Source organism: Entamoeba histolytica, genomic scaffold, assembly GCF_000208925.1.
Source record: "Entamoeba histolytica HM-1:IMSS scf_1104750517707 genomic scaffold, whole genome shotgun sequence".
Lineage (NCBI taxonomy): Eukaryota > Evosea > Mastigamoebida > Endamoebidae > Entamoeba > Entamoeba histolytica.
In genome coordinates, this window is record NW_001914870.1 from 59,036 (window position 1) to 76,477 (window position 17,442).

The 17,442-nt window shown below is 24.2% G+C and overlaps 7 protein-coding genes across 7 annotated transcripts in view; 4 read left to right on the forward strand and 3 right to left on the reverse strand.

Annotated features, from left to right (window-relative positions):
• Window positions 1-763: 763 nt before the first annotated feature.
• On the reverse strand, window positions 764-4,669 carry EHI_092300 (protein kinase, putative; the record flags this gene model as incomplete). The annotated part of the gene is made up of 1 exon (XM_649448.2): window positions 764-4,669. The coding sequence occupies one exon, from the start codon at window positions 4,667-4,669 to the stop codon at window positions 764-766; it is 3,906 nt and encodes a 1,301-aa protein (XP_654540.2).
• A 1,512-nt stretch (window positions 4,670-6,181) lies between these two features.
• On the forward strand, window positions 6,182-8,632 carry EHI_092310 (uncharacterized protein; the record flags this gene model as incomplete). The annotated part of the gene is made up of 1 exon (XM_643383.2): window positions 6,182-8,632. One exon carries the CDS (start codon window positions 6,182-6,184, stop codon window positions 8,630-8,632), a length of 2,451 nt encoding a protein of 816 aa, XP_648475.2.
• A 299-nt stretch (window positions 8,633-8,931) lies between these two features.
• On the forward strand, window positions 8,932-9,333 carry EHI_092320 (uncharacterized protein; the record flags this gene model as incomplete). Its single annotated transcript, XM_649451.1, has 1 exon — window positions 8,932-9,333. The coding sequence occupies one exon, from the start codon at window positions 8,932-8,934 to the stop codon at window positions 9,331-9,333; it is 402 nt and encodes a 133-aa protein (XP_654543.1).
• Window positions 9,334-9,389: 56 nt separating this feature from the next.
• Window positions 9,390-10,583, reverse strand: EHI_092330 (coenzyme A biosynthesis bifunctional protein coaBC, putative; the record flags this gene model as incomplete). Its single annotated transcript, XM_001913414.1, has 1 exon — window positions 9,390-10,583. The coding sequence occupies one exon, from the start codon at window positions 10,581-10,583 to the stop codon at window positions 9,390-9,392; it is 1,194 nt and encodes a 397-aa protein (XP_001913449.1).
• Window positions 10,584-10,753: 170 nt separating this feature from the next.
• On the forward strand, window positions 10,754-10,999 carry EHI_092340 (Sec61 protein, putative; the record flags this gene model as incomplete). The annotated part of the gene is made up of 1 exon (XM_649453.1): window positions 10,754-10,999. One exon carries the CDS (start codon window positions 10,754-10,756, stop codon window positions 10,997-10,999), a length of 246 nt encoding a protein of 81 aa, XP_654545.1.
• A 204-nt stretch (window positions 11,000-11,203) lies between these two features.
• Window positions 11,204-11,593, forward strand: EHI_092350 (uncharacterized protein; the record flags this gene model as incomplete). The annotated part of the gene is made up of 1 exon (XM_649454.2): window positions 11,204-11,593. The coding sequence occupies one exon, from the start codon at window positions 11,204-11,206 to the stop codon at window positions 11,591-11,593; it is 390 nt and encodes a 129-aa protein (XP_654546.1).
• Window positions 11,594-12,477: 884 nt separating this feature from the next.
• EHI_092360 (uncharacterized protein) overlaps window positions 12,478-17,442 on the reverse strand; it is a gene marked incomplete at both ends in the record, with an annotated part of 8,455 nt that continues 3,490 nt past the window's right edge. Inside the window, one exon of the mRNA XM_650515.2 lies at window positions 12,478-17,420. Within this exon, the coding sequence (XP_655607.2) occupies window positions 12,478-17,420 (4,943 nt within the window). The remainder of the gene's footprint in view (window positions 17,421-17,442) is intronic.

Here is a 17,442-nt window from a genome sequence, read left to right on the forward strand (position 1 = left end):
AATAATAATATTTTTGTCAATGAGATAAGAAAAACTAATAAAACTAAAATATTATTTGAAATAAAATTATTAAATTAATTAAAAAATATTTATTAATCGTATTTAAATTATTTCATTCTAATTTAATAAAAATTATTATTTTATTATTTATAATAATATTAAATATTATCCTTTTTAACTAAAATTTTGTTTGTTCTATTTATATTTTGAATGTCGATAATCAAATGATTTATTTTAATCATTTATTTTTAAATGGAATGTGAATAGCTCATTAAATTAATAATGATACTAGAAAGACACAACCACAAGGTTAAGAACAACAACACTGTAAATAAAAAACACATATTGAAGTTATTAAATATAGTAAATCAACTTACAAAATTATTTTAGATTGGAAATTCTCATGTTGAATACAATTAAATTAAGAATAATAAATTAGTAAAGAGGAAATTTTTATATAAACATTATTCTCAAAGGTTTTAATGTGTTTATTCAAATACAATTGAATAGTTTTACTAAATATTAAAGTCATTTGATTTGAGAGTCATTTTCTATTATTCAAATTGAAAATGAGAAAAGATATAATATTTTAATACTACACTAAAAATTATATATTTTATTTATTGTTTTTGTTTCATTTTTTCTTTACTCTTGCATTAAATTTACACATTACAATTTAAAGACTATGATAACAAACATTTGTATAGATTAAATATATACTCTTCAATATAATAACAATAAAATTTTCAATCAATTAAATTATTCACTTATTACTGTAAACTGTTTCTAACATTCTTACAATTTCATCTGTCGTTAATCTTTTGTTTGGTTCTTGTTGCCATGACTTTTCAATAATTTCTTTAATATCTTCTTCTACTTCTTGTATTATGACTGGTCGTTTACCTGTTGTGATTGTATCTGCAATATCCCATGGATGTGGATATAATGTTTTAGGAAATGGATCTTGCCATGTAATGATTTGTAACATTGTTATTGAAAATGAATATATATCTGATTGCATTTTGTAATGTTCTCGATTTAACACTTCGGGTGCCATGTATTTTGGTGTTCCTATCCCTTTTGTGAATGTCATATTTGTCATCATCATATTAATATTTCTTGCACTTCCAAAATCCGTTAATTTACAATTAACTTCAATATTATCATCAAGTGATACAACAAGGAAATTATCTGGTTTAATATCTCGATGTAATATTCCATTTGAATGAAGATATGAAATTCCTTTTGCTCCATCTATCATAAATTTGATTCTTATTTTCTTTGATATTTCTGTAATTTTTCTTTTATTCATTATATCTTGTATTGATCCATATTTTGCAAATTCTGTTACCATACATATTTTATTAGGAATAAATACTGCTCCATAAAAATGAATGATATATTCATCTCGAAATTTATCTAACATTGCTACTTCTTTCTCAAATTCTTTCTTTTTATCTTCACTTTCTTCAACTTGTTTCATTTTCTTAATTGCTACTTTATTTCCTCTAAATTCTCCAACATAAACAATTCCAAATGATCCTTCTCCTATTTTCTTTTCTTCTTTTATTTCATCAGGATCAAGTCGTGTTGATATTTCTGTTTCTCCTTCAATAGAAATACTTTTGATTGTTTCTTCTTGTGCTTTATTAAGTGTTTTACTAATTATCATTATTTTATCGTTGATTTTAGTTGTACATTTGATTATAATGAATAATTCAAATTCACATGCATATCCTCCTTCAATTGTAATGACATTTGGGTTTGTTCTAATTGAATATTTCTCATTTTCTTCTTTACTACTTATTTGTATCTTCATCTTTTCTTTCTTTGAATTTCCAATACAAATCAATTCTCGTATTTCTTCATTCACTTTAATTTCTTCTCCTTCTTGAAGTTCAATTTCTTTCTTATTTGTTAATATTCCATCTCCAAGTGGTATGAATTTGATATTTGATTGTGTTATTTTGAATATTGTTGTTGTTTTCTCTCGTTCTTTCTTTTCTCTTCTCTTCATTATGTAATTAACCATCATTATTATCATTACAATTGTTATCATAATGATAATAACTATAATAATGACAATTATCATTATCATCCACCATACTACTTCTTTATTACATTCATTTCCTTCTTCATTCGTTCCATACCAAAATGAACATTTTGAACATTTATTATTCTTTGCTTCTTTACATTTATTAATATCTAAATAGTAAATACACTCTTTATTTTTTAATACATATTCATCTTCACAACTATTACATTCATTCTCTGTTGAACATCTTGTACAATTCTCTTTACATTTCGAACATTCTTTATTTATTAAATAATATCCTTCTGAACATTCTCTACATCCATATTCTTTATCTATTTCTCCTTTACATCCTTTAACTTCGTCTATTGATTTGCATTCTCCTATCCAACTCATGAAATATCCATCTACACATGTTATACATTTATCTTTTTGATTGCATGTTTCACACATTCTTTCACATATTTCACATCCTTTTCCATTTCTATAATATCCTTTATTACATATTCCACATCCACTTCCATCTGCTAATAATTGTAAACATGTTCCATTTAATTCATTATTTGATTGACATGTTCTATTACTACTTAAATATTTATCACTAGAACAACTCATACAATATGTAGATGAACCATAACATGTTTTACAATTATCATCACATTTTGAACATTTCATATTTGTTGTTAAATAATATCCATCTGAACATCGTTTACATCCATATGTATTTTGTTCTTCACAATTTTCTATTGTTGTATTAATACATTCTCCTTTTGAATTAAGTGAATATGTTGTTAAACATTCAACATATTTTCCATTAACATATGATTCATTTGAACAATTTGAAATATTGGAATTACATTTTCCATTTTGATCTTTTATCTTTCCTTCTTCACATGTTTCATTTATACATTTATTATTATCTAATTGTTGGTTGTCTTTACATTTTAATTCAATACCATCTGAATTACATATTGCTGATTCTGTACATTCTATACATTGATTATCCTTGATGTATTTTCCATTTTCACAATATATTTCTTCATTCTTTCCATTTTTATTTTCTTTACTTTCACATATTCCATTATTTAATGTATATTCATTTGAACATGAAACACATTCATTTCCTTCATAATAACATTCTTCTTTATCTTTAACACATTTATTATTTTCTAATTTATATCCATTTAAACATTTTAAACAATAATTTCTTTCTGACTTCGTACAATTATTCATGTCTTGACATTCTCCATTTTCATTAACATATCTTTCTTTACATTGATAACAATATGTTTCAGTTCCAATTGTACAATTTTTTTGCGATATTTGACATTCATATGTTGAATTAAGATAATATCCATATTCACATTCAATACAATGACTTTGATTATTTATTTTAATACAGTGTGAACCATTTTGACATTCTTTCATTGAATTAAGATAATATCCACTTTTACATTGAATACATTCAATTGCATTTTCTTTGTAAATCATACTATCACAGTGATAATCATTCTTACCATTACTAAATGTAATTCCTCCTATACCAATAAACATTATTTGACTTTTCATTGAGGATGTTGTTTCTGAAAATTTTATTTTGTCTAAAATTGATAATGGCTTTGATGAAGAAATTATTACTGTTGAAATTGACTTGTCACTATCTTCTACTTCTTTAATTAATGTTACTGTACCTTCATTTGATTTTCCAATTGTTAAAATAAATTCAATTCTTTGATATGGTTCTTTCTTTCTATAAATGTTGAGAGTTGTTTGATTTGTAGATTCATATTTTAACCATTGATTAGGATATGTATAAACTGTATGAATCTTTGATGAGTTATAGTTATTGATGATAATATAATTATTAGTTGATAATGAGATCAAATAACTATAACTGCTTAATAAAGATACATCAGTAGTAACTATAAATGAATTAAAATCATCTTCATCGTCTTTTGTAAATGTACGTGTACATTCTGATGTTATGTTATGAATTATAATATTATTAACACTAAAATAACGAACCATTCCATTACATGTTTTATTGAAATATGCACTTTTTGTTTGAGTTGTTATTTTATTGAATCTTCCTTCATATGATGATATTATATACCATATCCCATTATTTGATTCTAAATGTAAATTGGTAGGAATTGAATTAATATAAGTACGTTGAATAGGTAAATGATAATAATTATCATTAGTATCAACTCCCTTAATAAATAACTCATCAATATCATCCGTTATTTTTGTTGGACTATTTCCAATATAGAAAACAAATTTAATTTTTCCAAATGAATATGAATCTTTGGTGAGTTTAAGTTCAAAATTTGTTTCAATATTTTTGAATGCGAGTAACAAAGCTGAGGATGAAGATTTTATTATAACTTTTTGTGAGTTAAATTTGTTGGTTGCTGAACCAAAATAAAATTCTCCATTCGTATCATAAGCTTGAATAATAACTGATTTATAATTAGTATAGTTTCCTTCTATGGTATTTGGTACTGTATTTGAATTGATTTTTTCACAAGAAGACATAGAGTAAAACATAACACTATTTGGTTCAATTTTTTTACAATAATCAGAAATACAAAATGAAATGAAAAAGAATAGGAATAGCAGTAAGTATTTAACCATCTTTGAATATTTTATTTAGTTTTTAATAAAAGAAAACTGATTTTTTGATTCTTTTATTGACTGTTTATGATTTTTCATAAAAGCTAATAACAACATTTTTTATTTAATGAAAAAATCTTTCAATGGAATTTTTCGTATAAAACAGTGGAATTTTATTTTTTACTTGATTTTTATAATATTATTGGTTCATATCATCATTTCTCCACTCAACTTTTTAATTTTTTTCTTATATTTACACGATATTTCTTATGAAAAAAAAATTTACTATGATACGATAAAATAGTTACCAACAATGTTGTGATAGGGATATACTACTGTTGTGATTGAAAAGATAATCGTAGTGGTTTTGGTTTGTTATTGTTCATTGTAATGATGAAATAATACTATGAATAATGAAAAAAGAACTTTAAAATAAGCTGTATAATCCTTGCCATAAAACACTTAAATAGCTTAGAAAGCATTGTTTAATGAAAGTTAATTTTTTTAATTATCAGACAGTATGGTTTTAAATAACTAGTTTTATTGTAGTTGGAATGAATATTCATTAACAACATCTTTTTATGCTCAGATGATGGAGTGAATGGAGTGTTGAGAATATATAAAGGAATGTCATTTTTATTAAAAGGAATATTCTTAAATGTACTTTGATACATTGTAATGGTATTAACTGGTGAGAAAAGTTATATTAAACTAATTGTACGACATTATGTGATTAGAAATAAAAGATTAGAATATAGTGTTTAAGGAGAAAGAGAATAATATTCGAAATTATTTTCTTTTAATGAAGAATGAATGAAACAGGGTATATGACCAAACAACAACGAACTGTCTGTAGAGTAACGTTGATAATTATCACAAACTTATCAATACAAAGAAAGAATGTGTTATACTCGATTCTATGAAAAATATAATTGAACAAGTACAAAAATATTTGAACAATATAAAAATTATTATAAATTATGTGTGATGAATGAAGAAATGGAAAGATATAGAATAAACTAATAGCAAAACAACAGCTTAATTAATTATTTTTAAACATTTTGAGTTGTTTTGATATGAAAAGAGTTATTTAGTTTGTGAAGTATTTAAAAGCAATAAAATTACAGCTAAATAAACAAAACTTTGTCATAATAAAACATCAATACAGACGACATTAAAATCAAAAAGTGGAAGTTAAATATTTAAATACAATAGAATGATGTTGAGTCATGACTTTTATAAAAGCAAATATTTTTAATTTTACTCCAAAATAAAAAATGATGCTGAAATAATAAAAAACTGACATACAAAAGAACAAATTCCGTAAACAAACAGTATTTTAATTCTTTTTTTTTTGAGTGTAGTTTGAAAGAAGAAAATAATTATAATAGATATTAGTGTAATGATTTTAGTTGTTTTTATTGTTACTTCATTGAAAGATTTATTGATGGTTATTTTTAAACAATGACTTTTTCAGTTATATAATTCAAAGATATATATACGTTTAATTGATCTGTAAATTCATTCATCAATATGCACTCTCAAAATATTTCTTTATTTAAAGATATTAATGATATTTCTAAAGGATTGTCTGACCAGTTTAGAAATATTATCTCCAAATGCACAAAACCCCATTTTATTTGTATTTGTGGTGATCAATATATCGATGAAAATACTAACATACATCAAATCATTAATGGTATTTCATCAAATGATTACCTCAATGCACAAGAATCATTGAAATCTTCAAATAAGATTTCCACATCAGAATCAAATAATTGTAATGTTATTGGACCAATTCTTGTAAGTGATATTGTAAAAAGAAACAATTTAGAAGAACAAGAATTTCAACAAATTTTAAATGATGAATTATTCTTTATTGAAATTGAAAAACATAAACTAACTTCAAGTACAACACCGAATAATATTGTTGAAATTCTTTCTATTCTCCAATTATCTTCTATAAGAATTATTTATAACAACAATGAAATAAATGCAGGTATATTAGAGGATATATCATCATTTGATTATCCTTCTTGTTTATTAGAATTACAAGGAATAAGAAAAGAAGGGAAAAGAGTCATTTGTATTTCACCAGATATTCAAACAATTACTGAAAAAGAAAATGAGACAATTCTCAAAGAGTCTGTCTTAAATAAACAAAAACATATAAACAACGATCTTGTACATTTCTTCTCTACAAAATCACATCAAACAAATTGTTTGTGTTTCTTACTTCCATCATATTCTCATCCTTCTCCAAGTCAAATCGTTTGTAATATTTACAAAGAACAAATGAAATGTATCATTTCAGAAATTCTGCATGAAATTCCACTAAATTGTAAGTCTGGTTCATATGTTCTTTCTTGTATAGAACTTCTTATTGAGCTATTCAAATCAATAAATGAATTAAATATAAATACCATCTCAAATGAAATACAACGATTATTCAAGAAAAAATATGTCGAAACTATTAGTTCAATAAATATCAAATTAGTTGGAATGATTTATGAAATGAATTTAAATGAAAGAATAAATGTTATTGAAAATCAATCAAAGATAAAGAGTCGTGTCTATCAAATCATTGAAAATGAATTTATTCCCATCTGGGATATATTGCATATCATTTATGGAAATCAACTCATTAATGAATTGTTTGATTCTATCTCCATCACTTCAAAACATTTAGAAGAGTTTATCTTGAAAGAGATTCAAAAGATTATTGATGATTTGATTCATTGTAATGACTTTAGACTAACACCAATGTGGAAGTATCTTACACAACTACAAATCAAAGAACAATTTGAACAAGAGAATTATAACACAATAATTAATAATTACTTGGCACAAACACTTACATCAAATCAAAAAATACTTCAATTCTATTCAAATAAAAAATGTACAACAGTCAATGAAGTGAAACATCAATGTATTGATACAATCACGTTAAAAACTAATGAAATATTAAATGGAAAACAACAATGGAGAGATGTTTATATCACAGTCAAGAATTATTACCATAATTTAATCAACACCATTGACAAAGAAGTACAAACAAAAGAACTTTCCACTGTTCGTCAAGTAGAATTATGTCACCAATACTATCTTGGTTTATTTACAAGTAAGAGTGAAACATACACAACACAACATGAACAAATAATATTCAACAAAAATGATTATAATGACATTCTTCAAGATGCACTCAATGAATTGAATGCATTATTTGATAAGAAAAAACAAATTGCACAATCATTAGAACAAACCCATCTTAAAGAAGAATTAGAACAGAAGAAAGAAGCATTTATTAAAAAATTGACAAGTAAATCATATTATATTATGCCATGTTGTACAACAAGATATGTCCTTGATGCTAAATATTCAGACTTCACAGATGGACAACCAATCACTTTATATTGGTCACATGGTAATCAAAATCAAAGTTTCCAATTTATTCAAAAAAATAATTTATTCCAAATAAAAATAGGACATAATGGATTTTTGGTACATAGAAATGACTCATCAGAAGGAAGTGTTATTCATCAATGGAATGACACAACCAGCATTAACTCTTTATGGAAAATTATTGAAAATCATGATGGAACTATATCCTTTTTAAGTGCAAGTAATGAATCTCTTGCATTTACTGCTGACTCTAATGAACTTATATCCCTTTGTCATACTTGCTATTTCACTTGTTCTGATTACCAAAAATTCAAGCTCTTAGAATCTCCATTAAACAACCAACCAATCCCTCTACCTCCAACAAATCAAGAAACACCAAACCATCAAACTCAATTTTTCCAAATTCCTAAATATGTTGGTCCTTCAATTGTTGAAGCTTTAAACAATATTCATGTCGATAGTTCATTTTCTTACAGAGAAAGAATTGCACAAGTTAACAACATTCAAGAATATCATGGAAGTGCTTATCAAAATGATTATATGAGAAAGTTGTTATACCAAGGGAGGTTAATAAAACCATAGTCACAAGAAGTAATGCTTAATTAAAGAATTGCTTTGTCTTCTCCTCATTTTCTTTTTAAACCAAAAAAATAAGAATGAAAATTAAAATTAAAAGGTTTTTGATAAATACGTCAAGACAGAAAGAATCAACAAAATAACAAAATCAAACAAAAAAAAACATAATACTTAAAAAAAGACAAATAATTTAATTTTATAAACCATTTGAAATACATTAAAAAAAAACAATAAAAAGGAGTTGAAAGTCAATCTTAAATACAAAACATTGAACTTAATTTGTTAATTTTGAAAAACACTCACAAATGGTTGAAGCTGCTATGAAAGTAATGAATTCATTGGATTGTCCACATGGAGAATATATAATTCTTGACTATAGTCAAAATAAACTTGTATTTAGAGAAAGAGGAAATGGGATAACTGAATTAAAAAATGCTCTTCATGATGATCAAGTTTCATTTGTTCTTCTTGCACTTCGATTAGAATTACAAGGAATTCCTGATCAAGTTCGTTTGATTTTTATGCATTGGAAAGGACCAGCAGTCAAAAGAATGGTAATGGTTAAAGCAAATCAATTTGTTCAACAAGCACTTGAAATTCTTTCTCCAAATCATGGTCAACTTGAAGTTATTGGAAAGAATGAATTTACTGAAGCAATCATTTCAGAAAAATGGAAGCCATCAGCAGGTTCTCATGTAATAAATTAATTCAATTTTTTTTTTCTCACTTCCTTTTATAACAGAAAGAATGAAAGAACAATAAATTATTGATTTATTCTATCAATAACTTTTTCAATAATTAATCGTGCTATTTCACTCTTCAAAAGTACTTCAGTTTCTTCAATACCATCTTTTGTGATAAAAGCAACTTTGTTTGTTTCTCCTCCAAATCCAGCTCCTTTAACATTTAATTGATTTGCCACAATCATATCACAATGTTTCTTTTTAAGTTTTTCTTGTGCATTTTGAATCAAGTCTTGAGTTTCCATAGCAAATCCAACAATAATCTGATGGTCATTTCTTTTATCTCCTATTTCCTTTAAAATATCTGGATTTTTAACTAATGTTATTGTTAATTCATTCTCATCTTTCTTAATTTTTTGATTAGAAATATTCATTGGACGATAATCTGCAACTGCTGCTGACATAATATAAATGTCAACATCTTTCTCTTTCATAACTGCATCGTACATTTCAATTGCTGTTTGTACATTAACAATACTAACTCCACTTGGTTTTTGTATTGTTGTTGGTCCAGTAATTAATGTAACTGTTGCTCCAAATTGTTGTGCTACTTGAGCAATTGCATACCCCATTTTTCCTGTTGAGTGGTTTGTAATAAATCGAACTGGGTCTATTGGTTCAATTGTTGGTCCAGCAGTAATGACTATTTTCTTATTAAGAAGTGGTTGGATTGGATGGAGTTGTTGGTCAACAAATGTAAGGATTGAATCAACAGAAGCTAACTTACCATCTCCAACATCACCACAAGCTAATTTACCATATGAACTGTTAATGAATGTAACACCAAATGACTTAAGAATTTGTATATTTCTTTGAGTGATTGGGTTGTGAAGCATTGTGGTGTTCATTGCTGGTGCAATTAATTTAGGACATGTTGCTGCAAGAAATGTTGTTGTTAAAAAGTCATCTGCTATTCCTGAAGCAAGTTTTGCAATAATGTCTGCTGTTGCTGGTGCAATGAGAAATAAAGAAGCTGAGTGTGCCAATGAAATATGATGAACATCATATTCATTTGGACGATCAAAACTGTCAATAATACATTTGTTGTGGGTTAGTACTTCAATAGTATAAGGTTGAATTAAATGAAGTGTGTTTTGAGTTAGTGTTACATGAACATCATATCCTCTTTTTGTAAGTTCATTTGCAATGTAAATTCCTTTATAAGCAGCAATACTTGCAGTAATACCGAGTATGATTTTGTTGTTAGTTTTCATTGAATGACTTTGTAGTTGATTAAGTCGATTATAAATACAGTAAAAGAAGGATTTTTGTTATTTTAAGTGATTATTATGTTATTGAAGAATTAACACAAAATAAAAAGAAAATAAATAAGTTGAAAGGAAAAAGGGTGTAGAACTATAAAATTCATATTACTGGAACAGTCATGGGAGTGTTTTTCAATGTCATTAGACCAATTGTTAGTCTTATTCCAACAATCAATGAACCAACTAAAAAGATTGGATTTAAAGAAAAATTGATGTGGACAGGAATCACATTATTAGTGTTTCTTGTTTGTAGTCAAATTCCATTAATTGGAACAGACATTGTAGGAAATGATCCATTTTATTGGATGCGTTTAGTTATGGCATCAAATACTGAAAATCTCGATTTGTTCATACAAGAAATGTGATATAATTATGTTTATAAAAAATGTGTTTCCTGATGAATTGTTATAACCGAGGAGATAAATTTAGGCATCGACACAATCACAAGATATAGAATATATGACATAGTCTATCACTCAACTCTATAATTACAATTTTTAAAGAATGAGGACGATAATTATTAATGAAGAGACACTCATCTAAAAGACAGGGATAATGTAACGAAAATCATGAAACGCCATTGGATGGGTGGACAAAGGAAGTTAGCAAAAAGAAAGAAGGATATGAAGTTAGAGATTCAACGAAATGTATTTGCACAGTATGAAGAAGAAAATCAAAATGCTGTTGAATATAAAAAAATTATAACACAAGATATTGTTGGATTACTAGGTTCACTCGATTTAGATACAATCAGAAATGATCTTCAGGAGCACAGCATTGAAATGTGTGGACAATTAAAGAATGATTTAACAAAAAAGAAGAATGAAGAAGAAAACAATAATGATGAACAAAATATGATTTCTTCAACAGAAGATGATAATGAAAGTAATGAAGAAAGAGATAAAAGTGAAGGAGTTGATAAGGAGGTTATTTTAGAGCCAGACGATTTTATTTTGTAATTTGACGATCAACTCTACAAAGAAAATAATTTCATTTCAAAAACTCATGTAGTATGTTCAGTATTGTGAATTTATCACGAAATAGTATGTTTAAGCATAGGATGTTGTTGGTAGACATTTTAGAATTATTTTAACACATAGTTTAAGAGCGATTATCAGTTTCTGAAATAATAAGATTTTATTTATTCTTTTTCCCAGAATTGTTCTATAGTCATGAGTCTGTTAATAGACATATCATTATTTAATCATTTTACTATATTCCATTTGTTATTTGTTTTTGCATATATTTTACTTTCTTTATGGAACTAGATGGATATTCTTCACAGTTGTACCATGTGTGAAGCATATACCTTAAACAAATCAACATAATTGAATTGAGAATTTATTAATTTACTTTATGTAGTGGTGTTTGTAAAATGAGTTTTTACATTAATGTATGACTCATTAACATTATCAAATCAACTGTCAAGAGTGTTAGTATTGAAGATACAATTTCATGTGGTTATGTGTTGATTTTGTATTTTTGAGGTATGAATTGTAACAAATTAACGCCAATTTTATATAACACGGATTAATTTTGAGTCAGAGTTTTATACATAACATGAGTGTTAAATATAAAGATTCACAAAAAAAGAAAAGTCAAAGAAAAATGAGGAATAACAATAAAATATAAAAGAATGACATTTTCATACGAAAAATGAAAGATTTTAACAATCAAACTATATCAACAAAAGAGTGTTGTCAATTTCTTTTATTAAGTAATGAAATAGAGTTAAAAAGAATAGGAATTTTAAGTAATTTCAAAGAATAAAACAAATAAATGGAAAATAAGTTAAAATGAGAAATAAATTTAATAAAAAAGTAGTAAAAAAAGATAGTTCAATTTAATTCAAATATTGATTAATAGAATGGTCAATCTTTAAAGTTCCTTGAGCTTTTAGGAATGAAATAGTACTAATCATTGATAATAATGTAGAATTTGTATTAAATTTAGGATAACAATCCCATAAAATATTTAATAAAGTATCACGTTGATATTGATTAGCTAAATTTCCAATACTTTCAATTAATTTAGTTAATTCAACATTAATTAATTGATCATTTAATTGTAATAAAGAAAGAATAATATTATGAAGAATATGAGAATCTTTACAAATACTTTCAACAAAAATTCTTTCTGAATCTTTATTTTTTTCTAAATCCTCAACAACTTTTTGACGTTCTTCAATAATTGTTTGAAGTTGAGTAATTCCATATTTAATTGGTTTTTCTCTAATAGTTTTATCTACATTAATTAAGAAAGAACTTCTAAGTAATTGTAATAATAAAATAATAATATTATTATGAAGATTCATTGAAAGAAGTTCAATCATCAATAAAAAGATTTCATTATCTTCTCTAATGTATTGTTGGAATAAATTTGGACGTTTAAATGAAGTTCTAATAATTTTATGTATTTCTTCTTTAAATTCATTTTCATTTTTAACTTCTTGTTTTTTAATAAGTTGGTTCATTATTTCAATAATCTTTGGAATAGATTGTTGATACATTTCTGAATCACTTTTTAAATGGAATGCATAAGCACCACCACCAAATTGATATAACATTCTTTTTCCTGAATATGAAATATTATGAAATTCATTTTTACTTACTAACTCTCTTATTGGTTCATTCCATATATTTTCATTATTTTCTTTAATTTCCATATCTCTTTTATAATTAAATAAATAATAAATAGTTGACATAATATTTTCAATAATTTTCATTTCAATACCATCAAACATTGATTCATTATTTTCACTAATTGGTTTTCTATGAATAATTCCTTTTTCTCCTTTACTTTCTGGTTTTAATTCACCATTAATAACTTTAGTATATTCTTTTTTAAATAATTGATAAAATTCATTTTCTATTCCTTTTTTATTTTTAATAATTGATTTAGCAATTGTTCTTGATAATGAAACTGATGGTTTAGGTAAAATACCTTGTTTAAATGAATAAATAGTATTAGTCAATTCATTCCGAGTATATTGTTGATAATATTCAATATCTAATGAACTTAATAAACAACTTATTAATTTAATAATAATAAATGAATTTTCTTCATTATTTTCTTTAATCATTTCTATCATTTTATCTATTAATGTATCAACATATTCTTCTTTTATAATATAATTCTTTTGAGTTATAATCCAATAAAATATAACTCCCATCATTCCAAATATATTATTCTTTTCTTTAATTTGATTCATTATTTCTAAAATACCATTAATAATTCCATAAATCATTTCATTCATTTCTATTGGTTCTCTTTCATCAATAATTTTATTAATTGCCATTTCTTTTGTTTCTGTAATTGTTTGTAATTTTTCTTCTTTTCCTTTATTTTTATTATTTACCATTACATTTAATGTTTCTTTGAGATTTTCAACATATTCAAATTCTATTTCTCCTCCTTTAACTTCAATTTGTTTTTCTACAGCAATAATTCTATTTTCTTGAATAATACTTCTAATAGTATATTCAATTTCTTTTAACCTTGGTTTCTTTTCTGTAAAATATTGACAAATTGTAATTAATGCCATTTCAGATAATTGATGTGGTAATAAAACAATTGTTTTAATAACTTCAAAATGTTGTTTATAATGATTTTTTGAAATTTCAATAATTTCAATATTTCTTAATAAAATTTTAATAAGAATACTAATAATACTTGGTTTTAATTCATTGTATTTATCAATAACATTATTACAGAAATTTGCAATAAACCTAGGATTACTAATAAGATATTTTAAAAGAATATTAGGTCGTTTATTTTGATTATCATAAATAAATAATAAACATTTATTCCATTCTTTATTATCATTTGAATTAATCATTTCTTCATTAATTTCTTTAAATCGTTCTATAATTTTTTGTTCTGTTTGTTCATCAACTGAAAGTAATTTTAATGTATCTTGACATGCTTTATTAATTCCTTTATATCCTTTGTTATATATTTCTTTAACTTTATTAATAATATCTTCTTTATATTCATCTCTATCTTTAGTACTTCTGGTAATATTATAAATTATTCCAATGATTTCAATTCCCATTTTAATACATTCTTCAAAAATATTATTTTCTTTTCCTTCTTTATTGTCTTCTTTTTTCATTTCTTCAATTACTTTTCTTTCTTCATAATTAAATTCTTCTTTACTTTCTCCATAAATTTCAATATCTTCAATTGAAATATTATCTTCTTCATTAATTGTAGAACAATAACTAATATTAATATTATCACTTGAAAGTGATTCTTTTTTTCTTAATTCAATATCATACCATCGTTCTCCTTCTCCAATTGGATAACTTCTTTCTTTAAAATTAATTTGTTTTGGTACTTTTTTTCCAACATAAATTTTAATTCCTCGAATAACTTCTTTTGTACATTTAATATTACAATGATATAATTGAATTCTACCTTCTGGAATAATAATTCTTTTAATATCTTCTTTTATTTCATATTCTTCTGGTTTAATATATTCTATTTTTTCAAAAAATCTTTGTTTATTTGATCTCATTGGTTTTAATTTATTAATTCGTTCAATTTCTTCTGTTTCTTTTAATCTAATAAGACTTCCATTACAAATACCAATAAATATTATTTGTTCTTTATTACTATAACAAATTCCTCCAATTTCTTCTTTTTCATATAATTTAATATAATTTAATCCATTATTCATAATTTTATATGATTTAATACTTTTATTCTCTTGACAATTACTAATCATTGTATTTTTACTTGTTTCAACAAAATATGTTGGTAATGTTTCAAATAGTGTTTCTACTTCATTACAACTTTCTCCTTTATTATTCAATTCAATTAAATAACTTTCTAATGTTTCTTTGCTTAATATTAATATATTTTCTCTTTCTAAATATTTCATTATAAATAATTCTTTCTCATGTTTTATTATAAATTCTTTTTGAATAATTTCTTCTTTATTATTTTCATCAAATGATTTAGGAATATCTTGATAAAACAATTCTGATTCAGTGGTACTAATAATAATTCTTCTTATAATTGGTGTTTTAATAATAACACTTGATAAAATTTCTCCTTGTGGAATTTTATAATCAATACTTGGTTCAATAATGGAACTATTATTTTCATTAATTTTATTGATTTCAAATATTTTAATTGAATTTCTTGTTGTAATTGCAATACGTTCTTTATCTATCCATTCAATACAACTAATAAAAACATCTTTATCTGTACTATCCATAACTAATTCAATTTGTTGTTCTTCTTCATTTTCTCCAATAATAATAATTTCTGCATTTCTATATCCATTAACTAATATCTTTTTATTCTCTTCTGGACAACAAATCATATTAATAATTTCAAATGGAACTTCAATAACATTATCCTCTTCATTATTTTCTATTCTTTCTATTCCTTTTAATGAAAGAAGTTTTTGAATATTATTCATTTCAATTTCATTTCCTTTTCTTACATAATAAAGTGTTTCATCATCACAACATATTAAATTTTGTTTAATAATTCCTTTAGATACCATTGGTACAATTCTCATATTTTGACTACTTTTCATTTTAAAATAACTTTTATCAATAAGTATACTTTCTTCATATCCAATACCAATTCCTTCATTTTGTAACATAACTTTATTTTTTAAAACATTTTGATTTCTATCTTTCTCTTCTTTATAATGTTCTTTTGTTTCTTCAATTCGTTCAATTAATTCTTTAATTAATTTAGGTATTGTATAATCTCTATTTAATGCTCTTAGAATAGCTTGTTGTTTTTTATCTTTAACTCCTTCATCATTACTACGTTTTTTATCTTTCTTTTTATCTTCTTCTTCTTTACATTCACATCCACAAATAGTAGTTATTTCACCAAGATAAATAGTGTCATGTCCTTCATGACAATTTTTAATACATGAATTACAACAATCAATATCACAAACATAACAATGATACATTGGTTGTTTAAATTCTTCAGTATATTCTTTTTTACTACATTTATCTTCTCTTTTAATTATATCATCATTTCCTTCTTCTTTTTTAATAAGATTTCTTGTTTCATTCTTTTTTTCTTTCTTTGGAATAATCATAATAATATGTTGAATTTCTTCAAGTAATGATGAAATACCTTCTATTTCTTTATAATTAAATTCTTTATATTCTTTATTTAATTTTTCTAACCAACCATTTAATGTATTAAGAATAGTAATAAATTCTCCATTTTCTAATGAATATTCTGTAATTACTTTAAAATATTTTCCAATATAATTTGGATATTTCTTAAATACTTCTTCAATACCTTGTGAAAATGCTTCAATAACTCCATTAACATTAACTTGTCCAGTAATAACATTAACTTTCATAATTGAATTAATAAATTTAAAAAATTGAATTGTAGTTGAACTTTCTGCAATTCTAAAGATATTATCATTGTCATTAAATCCAATAATATTTTGAATACCCCATTTTGAAAATATTTCTTTTCCATTTCCTTCAATAATTGTTTCTATTTCATCTTTAATAGTATTATTTCCATTACATAATTCAATTATATAATTCATAATTTCTTCATTAACTTCTTTATCTGTAATTTCTTTAGCACATTTAAAATATGTAATTAAATTTGGTTCTCTGTAATAATTTTTATGTTGATAATAATACATTTCACCTCCAACTTTTCCATGTTGTTTTTGAACTTCAATATCTTCAATAATTCTTTTCATTTCTTTAAAATATTCTCTAATATTTGGAATAACAATTTTATATTCTTCTTTCTTGCTTTGATATTCTATTAAGAAATCTTCTAAAAAGTCATCAATAAT